General features: G+C 43.9%; 1 protein-coding gene and 1 long non-coding RNA gene across 3 annotated transcripts in view; one reads left to right on the top strand and one right to left on the bottom strand.

Moving 5' to 3' along the window:
- Window positions 1-11,953: 11,953 nt before the first annotated feature.
- LOC115287990 overlaps window positions 11,954-18,706 on the bottom strand; it is a 7,269-nt gene continuing 516 nt past the window's right edge. For both annotated transcript variants that reach the window (XR_003906772.1, XR_003906771.1), the window contains exons 2-3: window positions 15,648-15,746; window positions 11,954-12,881 (exon numbers count right to left, since the gene is read on the bottom strand). This is a non-coding gene — a long non-coding RNA (uncharacterized LOC115287990). The remainder of the gene's footprint in view (window positions 12,882-15,647; window positions 15,747-18,706) is intronic.
- Window positions 18,352-18,706, top strand: part of EFCAB2 (EF-hand calcium binding domain 2) — a 107,127-nt gene continuing 106,772 nt past the window's right edge. The window contains exon 1 of the mRNA XM_029934859.1: window positions 18,352-18,485. Coding sequence (XP_029790719.1) covers window positions 18,455-18,485 — 31 coding nt within the window. The 5' untranslated portion in view covers window positions 18,352-18,454. The remainder of the gene's footprint in view (window positions 18,486-18,706) is intronic.

An 18,706-nucleotide genomic window follows, 5' to 3' on the forward strand; every position in this document is an offset into this window, starting at 1 on the left:
GGAGAAGGATTTTAGGCTGCTGGAAGACTGGAAGGGAGGGAGACTTTCCTTTTTACTATACAGACTTTGTACCTTTTGAATTTTGTACCACATGCATATATTACTGATTCAAAAAAAAGTTAATCCTTTGTAAGTAGTGGAAAAAGAGTTTTAAATAACATTATCTTTTTCACTGGAAACTTCTTTTTATAAAATCTCAAAGGCTGATAATAAAGAAACCAAAACTAAATTCCCTGAAAAGTCCCGTTAATGTCAGATAATATATATGAGTTAAACCAGTTAAATGAACCACATTAAAATAGATTTTCATGGGGCACCTGGGTGGCTCAGTCAGTTAAGCATCCGGCGTCAGCTCAGGTAATGATCTTACAGTTTGTGGGTTTGAGCCCTGCATCAGGCTCTGTGCTGACAGCTAGCTCAGAGCCTGGAGCCTGCTTCACATTCTGAGTCTCCCTCTCTCTCTGACCCTTCCCTGCTCGTGCTGTCTCTCTCTGTCTCTCAAAAATTTAAAAAAAAAAATAGATTTTACTTTATAATTTCTAAACACTGCCTCCCAGCCTTCCCAATTAACAATAAATTGTCTCTAAAAAGATGCCTGACCTGTTGCAAACATTTTACTGAGAACATCGAACTTTTAAACATGGACACCTAAAAAATTTTTTTAATGTTTATTTCTTTTTGAGAGAAAGAGAGAGAGAGAGCGTGAGCGAGGGAGGGGCAGAGAGGGAGACACAGAATCTGAAGCAGGCTCCAGGCTCTGAGCTGTCAGCACAGAGCCCGATGTAGGGCTCGAACTCACAGATCTCAAGATCGATCATGACCAGAGCCAAAGTCTGACACTCAACTGACTGAGCCAGTTAAGCTGGATGCTTAACTGACTGAGCCACCCAGGTGCCCCTAAACGTGGACACTTATAAAATATAATGAACGGGATAGTGTGCTCATTTTAGATGTTGAAATATCAAAATCTAGTTTTTCAAAATATTTTAGACAACTGTATAACTTTTATATATTTTTGTTTTTGTGGTTAAAAAATTTGATTTTTGCTGACAAGATTGTATTCTTTGAACAATCAACAATTTACATAAATTCTGACTGACTGTTCAAGGCAAATAAAACAAGAATTTTCCAAAGAAAATTGTGCCCAAGAGGTAGATATTAAAACCCATTTCCGGGAAGCCTGGCTGGCTCAGTTAGTGGAGCATACAATTCTTGATCTTGGCATTGTGAGTTCAAGCCCCACATTAGGTGTGGAGATTACTTAAAAATAAAAACTTGGGGAACACCTGGGTGGCTCAATCAGTTAAGCATCCAGCTTCAGCTCAGGTCATGATCTCACCGTCTCACGGTTGGTGGGTTCTAGCCCCATGATGGGCTCTGTGCTAACAGCTCAGAGTCGTGAGCCTGCTTCAGATGCTGTGTCTCCTTTCTCTCTGCCCCTCCCCTGCTCACTCTTTCTCTCAAAAATAAATAAACATTAAAAAATTTAAAAATAATAAATCCTAAAAAAGCCCAACTATCTCCAACGATGACTTAGATGATAGAGTTTTATAACATAAAATGAGAGTCCTTTGGTTTGTGAAATTTCATGCAGAAATACTCGTTTAAAAAATGTTTCTGTCTTTAGGTATGAGCCAGCATCATGGAATGTTCTTTGCCGCAGCTATCAGACAGACGCTGTGACAGAGCCCGTATTAGGTGATCTGGCAAATGCCAGGAAAATGAAAACCCAAATCCTTGTGCTTAGGGAGTGAATAAACACCCAAGGAGATAATAACTGCTTGAGCAAGTCCATAAAGACCTGCAAAGCACTAGAACCAGACAATCAAAGTTACATTCTGCAAGTATTTCTTATAAGTACAGTGGATATATGGTGTGAGATGACTCATAGTTTTTCTTGAGTTTGTTCAGATGACCAGATGAAGAAAACACTTTGTTTCTTGAAATCGTCATATAAAAGGGTTTGCTTTTATGTTTATTTTATTTATTTATTTATTTATTTATTATTTATTTATTTATTGTTTTTGAGAGAGAGAGCAGGAGAGGGGCAGGGAGAGGGAGGGGGTGGGGAGACACAGAATCGGCAGCAGGTTCCAGGCTCTAAACTGTCAGCACAGAGTCCCACGAAGGGCTCAGACCCACCAACTGTAAAGTCATGATCTGAGCCTAAGTCAGACGGTTAACCAAATGAGCCACCCTGGTGCCCCAAAGACTTTAACTTTAAGTAATTGCTACACCCAGTGTGGGGCTCAAACTCACAACCCTGAGATCAAGAGTCACATGTTGTACCGACTCAGCCAGCCAGGCGCCCCAAAAGAGTTTGCTTTTAAGCTAATAGAGATTTGATGCTAAGCAAACACAGCAGAAGGAAAATCTTCACCCTCATTTACCTGATGCAATGGCATGATCTCCCCGTGAAGTTCCTGGCGCAGTAGGTACTCAGTAAATTAAGACCACTTGCCTCCCTCCTCATGGGCCTCAGCAGCCTGGGGCTCCTAATCCGCCCCCCACCTAGAGCAGGCGCACCCATGTCTCCTACAGGCCAGTCCGCCCGCGGACGGTGCTGAGGACCATTCATAAGGAGTCCCTTGGCCGGAGCAGGCAAACCAAGAGAACTCAAGGTCATAGGGTGTGACCTCAGATCACCCAGAAAAGCTCCAGCCAGCCTCAATCCAGAAAGCGCCCAGTCTCCCAGAGGACACAACAAGGATTCTGAAATCTTCGCCAAGTCGTTTGACCCCAGCCCAGCCGGATGTAGACAGAGGGGCCCAGGATTTCCCCGCGGGTGTGGGTGCATTTTGCTGCTTCCTTATACGCTTTTGCTGAGATCCAGAGGCCAGGACACGCCCGCTCAAAGCTAATACTCTGTTAAACAGTTACCAGGACTCACTCCTGAGCTTCCCAGCAGACGTCTGAGGACTCCCGGGGGCCTAAGAGCCCCACTGAGTGTTCTGGGTGCTGCTGAAATGCTACCTGGGGTTTCTGTAGCCCCTCCCAGCTACTCACATTGAAACTGAGCATGCAGTGATCACTTAACTGATGTGCCTTCCAAGCTCTCAGACGGTTTTCTTCCCAGGACAAGAAGAAATGCAGACAAATACAAAGCAGCCAGAGCCACCTTGCACTGTGCTGCGGTTTTGTGACAGATGCCGTGAAAGTGCCCGAGAGACCCCCACCCGGTATTCCGTCATGACAACCTTCAGGAAGCAGTGTTTTCTCATTCTGCAGATGAAACAGCTGAGACTCAGGCTCGGGAGTCTGCCCAGGTCCCGGTAGCGAATACGTGGCAAAGATAGGATTTGAACTCAGAACTGACGGCATTCATACCCATGCTTATCCTACTCAGTCCTCAGCTTTATAATTACACAGGTGGTCTCTAGCAACACAGGATTTTTTTTTTTTTGAGTATTAAAGGAGAAAACATTTGAAAGCACACAGCCTGTTGCCTGTCAGATGGCGGGAACTCCGTTCATTTGTTTTTTTAATCGTTATCTTACATCCCTGAACGTGTACGGTGCAGTGAGGTAGGGCATACAATGTCTTCTACAGGGCTTGAAATGGGCTCCAGGGACAACTATTATGTATTTAAAAATAGCAACACTCTCATGCTTCCATAGTAAATCAGTTGGCCGAGGTAAAAATAGATTCTAAACATAGCAGAAGCCGAAATTCAATCTGATACCAAGTCACAGAAAGCAGTGACAAGCGGTTCAACAGGAAAGAAGAGCCTGGCAGAAATTGATTATGCGTTTGTATGAAATCATCCACCTCCGTTTCAGATTCGGTCTCTCCCTCCCCTACAGCAGAAAATACATACATGCGCACACGCGCATCTATATACCTATGCAAGGAAATGAACATGATGTGCTTCTACTTATTTCTCTATAATTGCATCATTTACAAGCCTGTTCATTTTGAGGCTTTGGTACTGATTAACACATACTAGATAAGCTACAACAGTACACGTTTCTTTAAGGTACTTTTTTTAACTTATTTAATATTTTTGGAGAGAGAGAAAGTGGGGGAGGGGCAGAGAGAGGGGGAGAGAGAGAATCCCAAGCAAGCTTGGGCTCTAACTCATAAACTGCGAGATCATGACCTCAGCTGAAGTCCCATGCTTAACCTGCTGAGCCACCCAGGCGCCCCTCTTTAAGATCTTTAAGTGGGGGAGACAGCATAGTTACTGTTTGTAATGTTTGGGGGGCGGGGGCACATGTGGCCTGACTGGTAGATATCTAGAAAGGAGGGGACCCAGAAGCCACAGTCAAACGATTCCCTCTGTGTCCAGCAAGTTTACAGTGGGAGACTTATAGTGCTGGGTTAATTCTCTGTCACTGTCATTTGAAACCCTGGGAGGCGGTATGCCAGAGAAAATCTCCAATGGCCGTGCCAAGGACTCCTTCCCCAGAACCACGAAAGACTTTCAGAAGGCTGGAGATTTGGTTTTCCTTGACTATTATTATTATTTTCTTTTATTTTAAAATTTATTTTAAAAATATTTATTTTTAAGACAGTGAGAACATGAGCAGGGGAGGAGCAGAGAGAGAGGAAGACACAGAATCTGAAGTAGGCTCCAGGCTCTGAGCTGTCAGCACAGAGCCCGATGCGGGGCTCGAACTCTTGAACCATGAGATCATGACCTGAGCTAAAGTTGGACGCTCAACCATCCAAGCCACCCAGGCACCCTGCTTCAATTCTCTTTTAGTCCCCTACTTGAGAAATGTTTAGAGCATGCAATTCATTCTCTTTTAGTTGCTAGAGTGTCCCAGTTGTGTTTGCTGATTATTTAGGGAGGAAGCCATGAAACATCTGTCCCTAAGTCACATGATCTTACTCCCTGAACAGAAAGAAGAGAAAGACAGCTGGATGTGTATTATAACTTGAAATAGAACACCACATTGAATAAAGCATACCATAAAAATCAAATGTAAAGATACATATGAGAAATGGCTTTTTTAGGTACCATACAAAGGATTGGGGCGCCTTAACCTACAAAGTTAAGCGTTTGACTACAGCTCAGGTCATGATCTTGCAGTCCATGAATTCAAGCCCCACGTCAGGCTCTGTGCTGCCAGCTCAGAGCCTGGAGCCTGCTTCAGATTGTGTCTCTCCCTCTCCCTTTGTCCCTCCCCTTCTTGTGCTTTCTTTATAAATTAGTTTATTTTTGAGACAGAGTGTGTGCAGGTACACAGGCAGGAGAGAGGCAGAGAAAGAGAGGAAGAGAGAGGATCCTAAGCAGGCTCCATGCTTTAGCACAGAGCCCAATATGGGGCTCGATCTCAAGACCATGAGATCACAACCTGAGTCAAAACTCAAGAGTCAGACACAACTGACTGAGCCACCTGGGGGCCCCTAAATGATTGGTGTCTTAAGTACGCCCGGTGCAGAGGCAGATCTTGGTTTATTCAGAACTTACCTGGATTTATAACTTAACAGCAAGTACTTGTTTCAGGCATTGGGTATACCTTTGTATGCTGGCTACAGAGATGAATAAGATGCATTACACTTTTTGGATTTCTCTGTCCCCATGTGGATTGAAAAAAGAGTCACACGATTTGGATGCTTGAGGCAAGGAAAGAAAAGTTCCTGTAAAGATGAGGGTCAAAGGTCGTCTCTCCTTCCAAAGGGAGGCCAGTTCAGTTGATGCCATGGGGGTGGGGCCACCTGCTGTTAGAACCTTGAGAAAGCTGTGCCTTAACTGCAATGCAAAGCCAGGGCGGTCTCACAGCTAATACTTGCCATAAAATACAAGGAAATGGTTATGGCCTGAAAAACTTGAAGATAGGTTTAATCAGTCCTTCTCTCTATCCACAAACTGGCCCTGTAGACTTTGTCTAATTTCCAGAAATACTGAGGTGTTTTGGAATTAGATCTAATTGCTCTGTTCAGTGCTCCCTCGCCCCTGGGCATTTCTCTAATACAGTACCTTTCTTTTTGCACCATTTTCCCCCTGTCAGTTTTGAGCTACATGCTCATTAATTGAGCCAAATTATCTAGAGAATACAGATGAAAAAGAAGAGTTCAGGGACAAAGTTGTGTTTGACACAGTTTCCTGAATGGATTAGTTCGTTGACTAATCCAGGGTTCCCAAACTTTATTCAGTTACTTTTCATGTCTGGTTTTTGTCATATCCATGTTACATGTACATGTAGATAGTATTTTCTTTAACTTGAGATACATTGAATAATTTTCAAAATGTAGTTTCATCTTTTATTTATTTATTTATTATAATTTTTTTCATTTATTTACTATTGAGAGACAGAAAGAGACAGTATGAATGGGGAAGGGGCAGAGAGAGATGGAGACACAGAATCTAAAGCAGGCTCCAGGCTCTGAGCAATCTGTCAGCACAGAGCCTGATGCGGGGCCTGAACCCACGAACCACGAGATCATGACCTGAGCCGAAGCCAGACACATAACCGACTGAGCCACCCAGGTGCCCCAAAATATAGTTTCATCTTAATCAATATATGTGAAATCATGGGTATGAGGTACAAGATTTCATTTTCTTATTTTTATTTTTATTTTATTTAAAAAAAAAATTTTTACTGCTTTTATTTATTTTAGAGAGAGAGAGAGAGAGAGACAGCATGAACAGGGGAGGGTCAGAAAGAGAGGGAGACACAGAATCTGAAGATAGGCTCCAGGCTCTGAGCTAGCTGTCAGCACAGAGCCCGACATGGGGCTTGAACTCACGAACTGTGAGATCATGACCTGAGCTGAAGTCGGATACTCAATTGACTGAGCCACCCACGCGCCCCTTATTTTTATTTTTTAATGTTTATATATTTATTTTTGAGAAAGAGGGAGTGTGAACGGGGCAAAGTGGGGAGAGAGAGAGTCAGAGAGAGAGGGAGAGACAGAATCTAAAGCAAGCCTCCGCAGTGTCAGCCCAGAGGCCAATGAAGGGCTCCATTTCATGACTGTGGGATCATGACCTGAGCTGAAATCAAGAGTTGGCTGCTTAACCAACTAGATGCCCCTAGGTACTAGATTTTAAATACGTGTTTTAAAAACCTGTCTATGTAAATTAAAAAAAAAATTATAAGCCACCTAAAATAGTCTGCCACTCATTTGGGGAACAGGGGATTAATAAATTAATGAAATTTTGAATTTGAAAGGCCTCTTTTGGCTTTTCTAATCCAACACAGAGTTCCACAGAGGTTAAGAGATTTGGCCAAGCCTACTGGCCAAGGCGAAGGTTAAGAGTAGAATCTTGGGTGAGATGTAGAGAAACAGGCAGCCTCCTACACTGTTGGTGGGAATGTAAACTGGTGCAGCTGCTCTGGAAAACAGGGTGGAGGTTCCTCAAAAGGTTGACAGTAGAACTCCCCTATGACCCAGCAATAGCACTTCTGGGGATCTACCCAAGGGATACAGGAGTGCTGATGCATAGGAGCACATGTACCCCAATGTTCATAGCAGCATTTTCTACAATAGCCAAATCATGGAAAGAGCCTAAATGTCCATCACCTGATGAATGGATCAAGAAGATGTGGTTTATATATACTATGGAATACTATCTGGCAATGAGAAAGAATGAAATATGGCCATTCGTAGCAATGTGGATGGAACTGGAGGGTATTATGCTAAGGGAAATCAGTCAGGCAGAGAAGGACAGATACCGTATGTTTTCACTCATATGTGGAACAGGAGAAACTTAACAGAGGACCATGGGGAAAGGGAAGGGGGAAAATAGTTAAGAAGAGGGAGGGAGACAAACCATAAGAGACTCTTTTTTTAAAATTTTTTTTAATGTTTTATTTAGTTTTGGTAGAGAGACAGAGCATGAGAGGGGGAGGGGCAGAGAGAGAAGGAGACACAGAATCTGAAACAGGCTCCAGGCTCTGAGCTGTCAGGACAGAGCCTGACATGGGGCTCGAACCCACGAATGTGAGATCTGACCTGAGCTGAAGTCGGAGGCTTAACCGACTGAGCCACCCAGGCACCCCCATAAGAGACTCTTAAGTACTGAGAACAAACTGAGGGCTGATGGGGGTGGGGGAGAGGGGAAAGTGGGTGATGGGCACAGAGGAGGGCACATGGGATGAGCACTGGATGTTATATCGAAACCAACTTGACAATAAACTATAATAAAATAATAAAAAAAGAAATAGGTGCAAAAAAAAAAAGAGTAAAATCTTGGTTGGGGCACCCGACTGGCTCAGTCGGTTGAGCATCTGACTTCAGCTCAGGTCATGATCTTGTGGATTGTGAGTTCAAGCCCTTTGTCATGCTCTGTGCTGGCAGCTCGGAGCCTGGAGCCTGGTTCTGATTCTGTGTCTCCCTCTCTATCTGTCTCTCCCCCACTTGTGCTCTATCTCTCTCTTTCTCTCAAAAATAAACATTAAAATGTTTAAAATAAAAAAGAGAACCTTGGTCTATACCTTAATGTTTAGTTTAGTGCTTTCCTTTCATGTTTGATTGCAAACTGTACCCCAAATAGCTGATTAGCTATTTAAATATGGTAATTTCTATGGAATAAAATTATTTTTGTCCGAGTGTAAATGGTGTGAAAGTTCTGCTTCTGTCAGTAGCTAATAAGTAGTTAATAAGCCAAGTGCTTTCGATCACTAGAATACTTATGTTCTTCTTTGTCAAAGCAATTGCTGTCCCCAACTTTTAAAATATAATAAAATAAGACGAATAGGATTATATGAATAGAAAATGTTAATAATGAAGGAAATGGGGACACCTGAGTGGCTCGGTTGGTCACGTGACGGACTCTCAATCTTGGCTCAGGTTATGATCTCATGGTTCGTGAGTCTGAGCCTCCAGTCGGGCTCCATGATGAGTGTGGATCCTGCTTCGGATCTTCTCTCTCCCGCTGCCCCTGCCCTGCGCGTGCTTGTGTGTCTCTCTCTCTCTCTCTACCTCTCGGTCTGCCCCTCCCTAGCTTACCCTTGTGCTCATGTTCTCACTTTCAAAATAAATAAATATTAACAAAAATAATAATGCAGGAAATGGTCAGGGAACCGAAAAGAGGTACAGTACCTGGAAACTCTACTTTTTGCTTACTTTTTTTTGCTCTAAAAAATAAATTCAATTAAAGAAAACAAACAACCAAGGCTACTGAGGCTTACTTAGTCCTATTTAAAATTGGGATTATATTTAGCTGATATTATTTTTGTCCACTGTATTTCAGTAGTAGGGTTTTGCTATGGATGTTGAAGAAACTTTCCTTGCTAGGATAGCCCAAGGCTGGACAGACAAAAGTGCAAACAGACTTCTATGGCATCTGGGTATACAGACCCTGGACTGGATGTGAACCTTGCCTTTAGCATTCCAACGAACTGATCCTATGTAACGTGTCTGACCCTCAAATTCTACCTGTATTGTTACTAGACAAGTGATTTTTTAGTAAAGTGTTTTTAAGTGTTTATTTATTTTTGAGACAGAGATGGAAAGAGAAAGAGAAGAGAGCGTGAACCAGTGAGAGTGGGGGAGGGACAGAGGGAGAGGGAGACAGAGAGCCCCAAGCAGGCTCCATGCTGTCAGCTCAGAGCCTGATCCCGGGTTGGACCTCACCAACCAAGAGATCATGTTCTGTGCTAAACCTAGAGTCGGACACTAAACCGACTGAGTCACCCAGGTGTCCCTAGATAAATGATACTTAATGGAAAAGATCATGATTATCAGCCTAAGATTTTCAAGCGTAAATATAATCAAGTGGTGAAGATGTTATACCATGTGAAAGACAGGGAGGCACAGACGTCTAATAAATATTCTATAGCGATGCCAGCCGTAGAAAGTCCCAAATAACCTCAGAGAAAAGGAGAAATAAAATTCAGGATTCTAGACTGCTGGCTTTCTCACTATGCTGTTAATTGTTAAAATTATGATTAAAAAATAATTAACATAATGAAAGACAGGGTCACAGTTGGTGCTCACATTTTAAAGAGAAGGGCACTAATGTTTATTTATTTTTGAGAGAGAGAGAGACAGAGAGGTGTAAGCTGCAGAGGGGCAGAGGGCGGGAGAGACAGAATCCGAAGCAGGCTCCAGGCTCTAAGCTATTAGCACAGAGCCCAACACCGGGCTTGAACCCTCAAATTTTGAGGTCATGACCTGAGCCGAAACTGGACGCCCAACCGACTGAGCCACCCAGGTGCCCCTGAAGAGGAGGGCATTAAAAAGCAATACACATAAGTCTTCATTCTGTATAGTCATAGTTATTTAAGATTCAGGGAGGATTCTATGTTTGTGGTCATTAATTTTAAAAGTATTTATTAAATACTTGGTTTTGCCTTTTTTTTTTTTTTTTTTGCTTTGTTGTAACAGATATAACACATAGCCCTCTCCCCTGTGAGAAAGCTATTTGTGATTGGTATTAAGTTTCTAGTTAATATTCAGTTAAAGGTCAATGGATTCAAAAGTCTTAAGATCCATTCAAGGCACTGAAATAAAACAATCTAGTAAATAGATTTAGTCAAATTAAAATCACAATCTTCTTTGGGCACTTGGGTGGCTCAGTTGGTTAAGCATCCAACTTCAGCTCAGGTCATGATCTCACGGTTTGCGGGCTCGAGCCCCACATAGGGCTCTGTGCTGACAGCTCAGAGCCTGGAGCCTGCTTCGGATTCTGTCTCCCTCTTTCTCTGCCCCTCCCTCACCCATGCTCTGTTTCTGTCTCAATAATAAATAAACATAAAAAAATTAAAAAAATAAATTCACTATCTTCTTCATGTTCATTAGAGATATAACCCACCTCTGACCTAGAGAAAGACACTGTTAGTCTAATTCAATGACATCTTTTCCCTGTCTCCCCAATGATATACTTCTATGGTATTCTGGATAACTGAGAATTGATCACACATTATAGGTAAAAAACCATTACAGCCATGGTAAGGCTATAGCATGCACCATCTGTCATTTGGAGGAGAAAGGAGCTGTGGTGGGTGAATACTTCAGTTCTGTGGGTCACTAACTTAGTAAATTTGGGACAAAAAAACCCCCAAAACAAAAAACCCCCAAAAACCCCCAAACCAAAAAAACGACCTGCTCCAAAGGTATCTCAGCAAACAGAAAGCAGGATCAGCCATCATGCTCGTGAAATCCCTATTGTGCCTAACAGATTGTCCTGCACATCTCGTATTTTCTATAGTGAGTGTATCTTCCTCCTGTAAGAAAGGAGGGGGAGCGCCTGTGGGGCTCAGTCAGTTAAGCCACCGACTTTTGGCTCAGGTCATGATCTCATGGTCCATGAGTTCGAGCCTCGCGTCAGGGTCTGTGCTGACAGCGTGGAGCCTGGAGCCTGCTTTGGATTCTGTATCTCCCTCTCTCTGCCCCTCCCCAGTTCATACTCTGTCTCTCTCTCTCAAAATTAAATAAACATTTAAAAAAAATGGAGAGGGAGGGTTACATGCACAAGACAGTGCCCTCTTGCCACCCCACCTCCCCCCCAGGCATTTGGGCTGCCTTAGGACTTGGTGAGGAACGACTTGGAGAATGTGAGAAGAAATGGGAGGCACTAGGGAACTGGTCGACCCCTTCCAGGCGAGCCAGCCCTGCCAGGGCTGCAGTGCCCCTGCCCCCACTCGCCCCATGTGATGTACTTTCCCTTCCCACCAAGCCTTCCTAAAAATAACTTGCTTTCTAACTTCTCTCTAGCTGCCACCACTCGCTCTCAATCTCACACCTTCCCTGACTTTCTTGAAAATATAGCTGACCTGAAAAAAAGGAGAGTATAAAGAAAACCCCAGCAAAACTGGAGACTTTTAAGCTTTGTACGGTTTTGCTTAATGATGGTCTCTGTTGGGGATGGGTTGCAAATCCCTGTGCGGGGGGAGTTACTAGGGGATGTGGGACTGTATCAAAGAGTTAGCTTTCAATTCACAAGAATATTGACTCTTAACCGATTGTTATTTGCGGGCATTTTATTAAGTGGCCTTCATCATAGGCCAGGCGTATAGAGTCAACTGCGAGGCACCAAGAAAGAATTCCTGAAGACATCTTGGGTGCAAAAAAGCGATTTTATTAAAGCCCGGGGACAGACCCATGGGCAGGAAGAGCTGTGCGGGGCTGTGCAGAGTGTCTGCTTATATCCTGGGGAGGAGGGGGAGGTAAAGTCAAGAGGAAGTTTCTTAAAGGGATTTCCATATGCCAAAGAGGATTTACAGATTATGGGAGGCCTAGCTACTGTCAGGCTAAGGTTTTTCCCTCTGGCAAAGCAGTAGTGGTAAGACAGTTGGGGTCATTGATGAGATATTTGTAAATTGATGGAGACTCTATCTGCTTAACCGTTTGTTTTCTGTCCTTTCCTTTGTTCTTGGGCAGCCAGGAGTGCCTGATATCACACGTATCCCCCCTGGGGTAGGTCGGGGGGGGGGGGGTGGTGCTAGCTTGTGTTTGGCCCTCCGCTTGCCTTATGGTCCCTCATCAGTACTATATACAGCAACTTAAAAAATACACATATACATATATCTATAACTATTTATCTCTTAGGCTACTTTTCTTCTGTCCTGTAAGAGCCATGTGGACTGTTATTTATCTCTGTAAACTCTGGGAAGTATGGAAATGGTAGGAGTGAAGGAAGAGCCTCATAGGCCAAGCACCACCCTCCCTCTTACCATCTCAGAGAGAGTCAAGATCTTTACAAATCAGGAATCATGTCTCTAAAAACTCCTAGGATTCCAGGATGTGCATCATATCCCCATTTGTTAATTTTATTATCCTATCTCTTGCCTCATAGGTCAGCAGTGAAATTCTTAAAATTAAAAACAAAACAAGTTTACATGATGAGTACAAGATTGTATGTAAGGGCAGCACGGAAAGTAGTGCCAGAGAGACAGGGATGCTTCAGCCCCTTCACAGGACCTTCCTCACCCCATGGGTGAGCAATGCCTCCTTCAAGAGGGAGAAAGCAGGCCAGTCCTTGGAACCTGGCAGAGGGAAGAAATGAAAAATCCCGAGTGAGCTTCTGAGGCAGAACCTCAGGAGAGCCTTTGGGGCTCAACAGTAGAAAAGCTACTTTGGGGCGCTTCACTCTTGGTGTCTTTATCTTTAATATAGTAGCCATCTTTCAGGGGTATTGCGATGATCAGGCAAGAAAGTCCATGTGAATTGCAAGGCATAGTTCCTAGAACACAGTAAGTGAACCAAATATCACTACTGCCCCTGAAGCCATTGAAGAGTCACATGGCCATTGTCCAAAGAAATGAAATCAGGCCAGAAGTCAAGGGAGCGGTATAGGTGGGTCCATGTTCCAACTGGCCAACCTATCTCTTCATGTCCATCTGACCTCCATGTAACTTCAGGTGGGGAAACTGAGGTTCAGAGAAGAAATAACATGTCCAAAGTCATGTAGCTAAAGGGCAGTGGGTCCATTTATCTCCTATTTGCTTGATTCTTCTATTCAGCATTATCTCCTTATGTAAATGCTAACATAGATGAAACTTAATTTTCAAAGATTTATATTTGGAGCTGGAACTAAAAAAATCAATCTGAAGTCAATCATTAACACAATTCTACACTTTTTCTCTACTTCCATACTTTCTAGGGTGGGGGGAGGCGGTGGAGAGGTTATGTGCACAATCACAAAACATTTATTGAATCTCTAGGTCAACTACCACCCTTCACCTCTCAGGTGTGATTTTCAATGAAGAAAGAACAGAGACTCACCAAAAGTTACTTTGCGCTGAGTGTCCCTGAAAAGTGCTGCTTAGGGCAGAAAATGAATTCAACAGTGACTTGCTGTGTTGATGTGTGTTTCCAAATGAAACAGAAAGAAACATGTGCTTTTGAGAAAAATAGGGCCAGGAGTGTGATTTTGCTAAATGCTTCAAGAGCTGTGGTTTCATGTAACATTTACTTTCAAGCTGCCCACAAGTGCTGTAGTCTTGCCTTCCTGGCTTGGGTCTCCCTGAAAATCCAAAGGGGCTCTGGCACTGACAACGCTCTTGTCCGGGGCCAAGAATTTAACGCAATCCACCCTCCTTCTCCAGAGGCTTGAAATCTCAATTGGCAGGAAGGTGGGGAGGAAAGAGAAGGAGTCGTGCGTGGAAAAGAGTGAATTTTGCCTCCTCTCCTGCCCTCTGAAAACTAAGACTTTTAAGTCTGTCCAGACAGGCATGCCATTCTCTGGTTCCCTTCGCGTCCCCATGAGTCTCTGCCAGTCGCTTTAGTTGATGTTTTGAAGCAGTATTAAAAAAAAAAAAAGAAAAAAAAAGTAGGGGAGGAAGGTGACTAATTCTGCCCACAATATTTGCCCTTACCATTCTTCTCCAAATACTCAGATTACTAAACAGGATGTAACAATAATACATATTTAATTAAGAAGCAGAATAGCACAGGGGCTCTGGAATCACAGCCAGCTTCCTAGCCAGCTCTTACCAATGGAGACCTGAAGCAGGCCATGAATGTGAAGATGTGGCTTTTTCATCTATAAAACAGGAATTCCTGGATCAGCCTCGTAAGGATTAAAAGAGGTCATGTATACACAGTATTTAGAAGTTTAGTTTTATTGCTGTAACTGTAAGGAAACCAAACCGTTATTCTGTTGTATTCTGATAAGGTTTTCATTAGCAGATCCCAGGGGTAGGTAGGGGTAGTATCTTGAAGGGCTGGGCTTTCTTCTGTCCTTTTCTTCCTCCCTCCCTCCCTCTCTTCCTTCCTTCCTTTCTTCCTTCCAGTAATCTCTACACACCAATGTGGGGCTCAAACTCATGACCTCAAGATCAAGAGTTACATGCTCTACCAACTGAGCCAGCAGCCAAGTGGCCCAGGGAGAACATTCTCAATGTTAGTCATCCAGGGAAGGGTTGTAACCTTCTTTGGGAAATGGAAATTCGACAAATCAGTGAAGTACCTGCTTCCCCGTCATTCCTTGGGTCTAGTGCTCAAGGCATCAAGATAAGCTTAAAGCTACTCCTGCTTGGGAAGGTTTAAGAATGGCTGGGTGGGAACAAGGAAGGAGCCACAAACTGAAGACGCTCAACTATCACATAGACCACATCGGCATGCGGGGAACAGAATCACACTCTAGTGAAGAGTGAGGCCGGACCAGGTCACCTCCAGTCGTGTCCCTTCCATTGGAAAAGCAAACTCTCCCAGTGGAAGCTGACTCTCTGGAAAGAAGTTGGGAGTTTGTCCTCCAAGTGCTCCTTCCTACACAGAAGTGGGGGTTTATCTCCAAAGAAAGTGGGTTTCTGTGCAAGGTCTTAAGCTTTGGAAAAACGTTCAGTTACATCTGTTGGGTCTCATGAAAACTTCAAAATAAAGAGTTTGGATGCTGCCATTTCTGTTTTTCTGAGTTTGCAGAATTTCAGAGATGGGATTGGGATGCCTGGGGGGCTCAGTTGGTTAAGCGGCTGACTTTGGCTCAGGTCATGATCTCACGGTTCATGAGAGCTAGCCACTCATCAAGTACTCTGCTGGCAGTACCGAGCTCGCTTTAAATCCTCTGTTCCCCTCTCTCTCTGCCCCTCCCCAGTCATTCTCTCTCAAAAATAAATAAATAATAATAATAAAAAAACTTTTAAGAGATGAAATAAATGACTTGCCTAGGATCATGTCAGTCCACGGCAATTCCCAGGGAAAAAATCCAATTTTTGCTTTTTTAATGACTCTTAATCCAAGAAAATTTAAATTATCCCCAGAATAGGAGACATGGTGTAAAGATTTTTTGACTATGATATTGCATTACTCACCCCACGTACACTTTCCATTTCAGCCACAACGTAGGTAACTGAGTCAACTGTATTCAGAAGAAACATCTTCTGTGTCCCTCACTGGCATGGAACTGATGCCTGTGTAAACAGATTTAACTCACTATAAATTCAAACACGCAGAAGGACATCACCTGTGCATAATTCTGCCCTCCCTGAATAATTAATCAAGTGTCATTGTCTAAAACTGTGTCCTTGCTTTTTTACAGTCTGGTAGTCCGATTTAGCCCTAAGATTGTATAATATCTGAGTGGGAACAAAAATAATTTTCCAGTTGACAATTTCAGAAAAAGTTATTTAAAATCACTATGAGGATCTTATATGAAAGAATGCTTTAGCGGCATACAGTATTATGACACAGTTACTCACAGCCATAGTTTAAAACCAAAATATATTCTAAGGGGGGGAAAACCACTTGTAGTTTGCCATTGTCCAGAGCAAGCTAATAATATTTTAAAAGAATTTAAAGTGTAATAAAATCAGAAGTCAGTTTTCCACAACCAAAGAAAAGTGGAAAGGCTGGGAGCATCATGCAGAGAACTCACTGGCATTGTGGACCTCTATGTTGTCATTTGGATTACTTTTTCTTTTTTTTTTCACTCGGTGTTTTCCAGAATAATGATACTTTTATGTGTAATCAGATAATTAGTCAATTGAAAAGTAAGTTTTAATCTCCTAATCTGCATCCCAAATTAGGCGAGGTAGTGATACTGTGGGTATATAAAAAATGTGTATGGTCAGGCTCTGTCTTCAAACTTATTTAATTGGAAGAGAGGGGTTAATGAATATATATTACTTTTTTACTCATCCAAATTTAAAAGATTTTTTTATGTTTATTTATTTTTCAGAGAGAGAGAGAGAGAGAGAGAGAGAGAGAGAGAGAGAGAGAGTAAGCGGGGGAGGGACAGAGAGAGAGAGAGAGGGAAACATAGAATATGTAGCAGGCTCCAGGTTCTCAGCTGTCAGCACAGAGCCTGACATGGGGCTCGAATTCATGAACTGCGAGATCATGACCTGAGCCAAAGTGACATGCTTAACTGACTGAATCACCCAGGTGCCCCTTTACTCATCCAAATTTAGAGAAACAGTATTGTCTTAATATGCTGTAGTAATTCAGAGAAGTAGAGGTTAATGTGACTTGGACTAATCTAAATAATCAAAAGCTTTGTGTCCAAATAAGTCATTGAAAGGACTAATTCCAGTTGTAATTTTTAAAATACATATTATTTCAGACAAAAAAGTTGAAAAGTTGTTCTAGGCACTGGGGACCATTTTATGGACCAATAAAGTCCAAGCTTCCTGTCCTCGGAGCTTGCAGTACAAGTAAATATACAAAGTCATTGCAAATCAATGGCAGAGGCTCTAAGACTACTGGACCTCAGAGGAAGCTTCAAGGAGTATGTGACCTTCAGGGAGGTGTTGACAACTAAGAGGGAGCAAAGGTGTGTTTGCAGGAGAGTGAATTTTGAGGGAAAGGCATTCCAGAGAAAGGAAACTGCAAACAGCCTGTGAAAAGGCATAGTTGAGTGATAAGTAAACCTGAGACCAAAGATGAAGTTTTCTTTCCTACCTTTATTTCAAAGCCCTTCCTTGTCTGTATGGAAAGAGGGGGTCTTTAAAAAAAACTACCAGACTATAAGGACCATGAAATTTAAATATATGTGAATGCTAATGATTACTTTCCCATGTTTGGAGGGGAGGGGAGTTCAGAATTTACTGTAAACAACTGAATCCATCTTATGAAGTACCTATCTTCTAATAGAAGCCATTTTGTGATGATTCAACAGTTTCTAATCAATTTCAAAGGGAATGCTGGTCATTGTACCAAAGGAATATCTTCTACAAGTACTTATTTTAATTAAGAATAGTTTGCTTTTAGAGTTTACTGAGAGATTACAGCACCAGAATACAAGGAGCATAAAAACGGCATTAGGAAAATCACTGGATAATAGTACCTTGTATTCTGAAGGCCTCAACATTGACAGCGGGCAGTTCATACATTTTTACATAACGTCACTTATATTAGTACACGTATGCACTTACAAATCCACGATTAAAGATTCCTTATTTGTTTGAACCACCCAATTCAAAAATCATTTTAATAAGAAAATGTTCTGGTATAAAGAGCTGATTCTTTCAAGGAGACAAAAATTTAATATCATGCTACAGCCTCCAAGTTTCGGAGCAGCGGGATTTAAAACTTTCCCGTGGCGATCTTAAACTGCAGGTCACGTCACATTCCAAAAGCGAGGACATTTTCACGTGCGCGTCGAGGAGGAAGAAGGCGGCCACCGCTCGGTTTCTGGGAGACCCTCCCCGTTCGGGTCGGAAGCCGCAGCCCCGACGGCGCCCAGTTTGCGCCAGCGGCACCCTGTCCCCGCGCGCCGCCCCGGGAGTTGGCAGCCCGAGCTGTCTCCCGCGCCTCGGCCCTCCGCAGCCGCCGCAGCTCGGCCCCCGGCTCTCCAGTTGCGCGTTAACACCCGCCGGGAAAGGGCCGAGCTGCGCCACGTAGCGCAAACACGGGAGGGAGGTAGAGGCGTCTGCGAGGTCCCCACACGGGTCATCAAGGAGCGCAGAGCTCGGGGCTCCCTCCTTCCCAAGTCCCCAGAGCCGGGGAGGGCCGGAGGGGGGCGGGGAGAGGGGCGCGCGGGGAAGGGGGAGGGGCGCGCGCTGGGAGCCTCCCCCACCCCCGCCCCGGGGTCTTGATTCGCGCGGGGGGCTGGAGGGGGCAAGGACGCTGCGACCTAGGGTGACGCCAGGCATCTCCCAGGCGACGGCTCCGCAACAAGATGGCGGACGGTAAAGAAAGGGAAGGCCCAGGTAAGAGCCGCCCGCAGCGACCCCGGCCGGCTCTGGGACGTTCCGGGCGGACTGGGCCGCCCTCCACCGGGGCTTACCCCGCGGGGACAGGCCGACAGGGGAGGGGCTGCCCTCCGAGACACCCGCAGCCTCCCTGGCCCGCGCTTCGGCCCCGCCCCTCCCCTCCTCCCGCTCCCCCTCCCTCCTCCTCCTTCGGCTCCCCGCACCCCCTCCCCCCCCCC

Source organism: Suricata suricatta, chromosome 3 (assembly GCF_006229205.1).
Source record: "Suricata suricatta isolate VVHF042 chromosome 3, meerkat_22Aug2017_6uvM2_HiC, whole genome shotgun sequence".
Classification (NCBI taxonomy): domain Eukaryota; kingdom Metazoa; phylum Chordata; class Mammalia; order Carnivora; family Herpestidae; genus Suricata; species Suricata suricatta.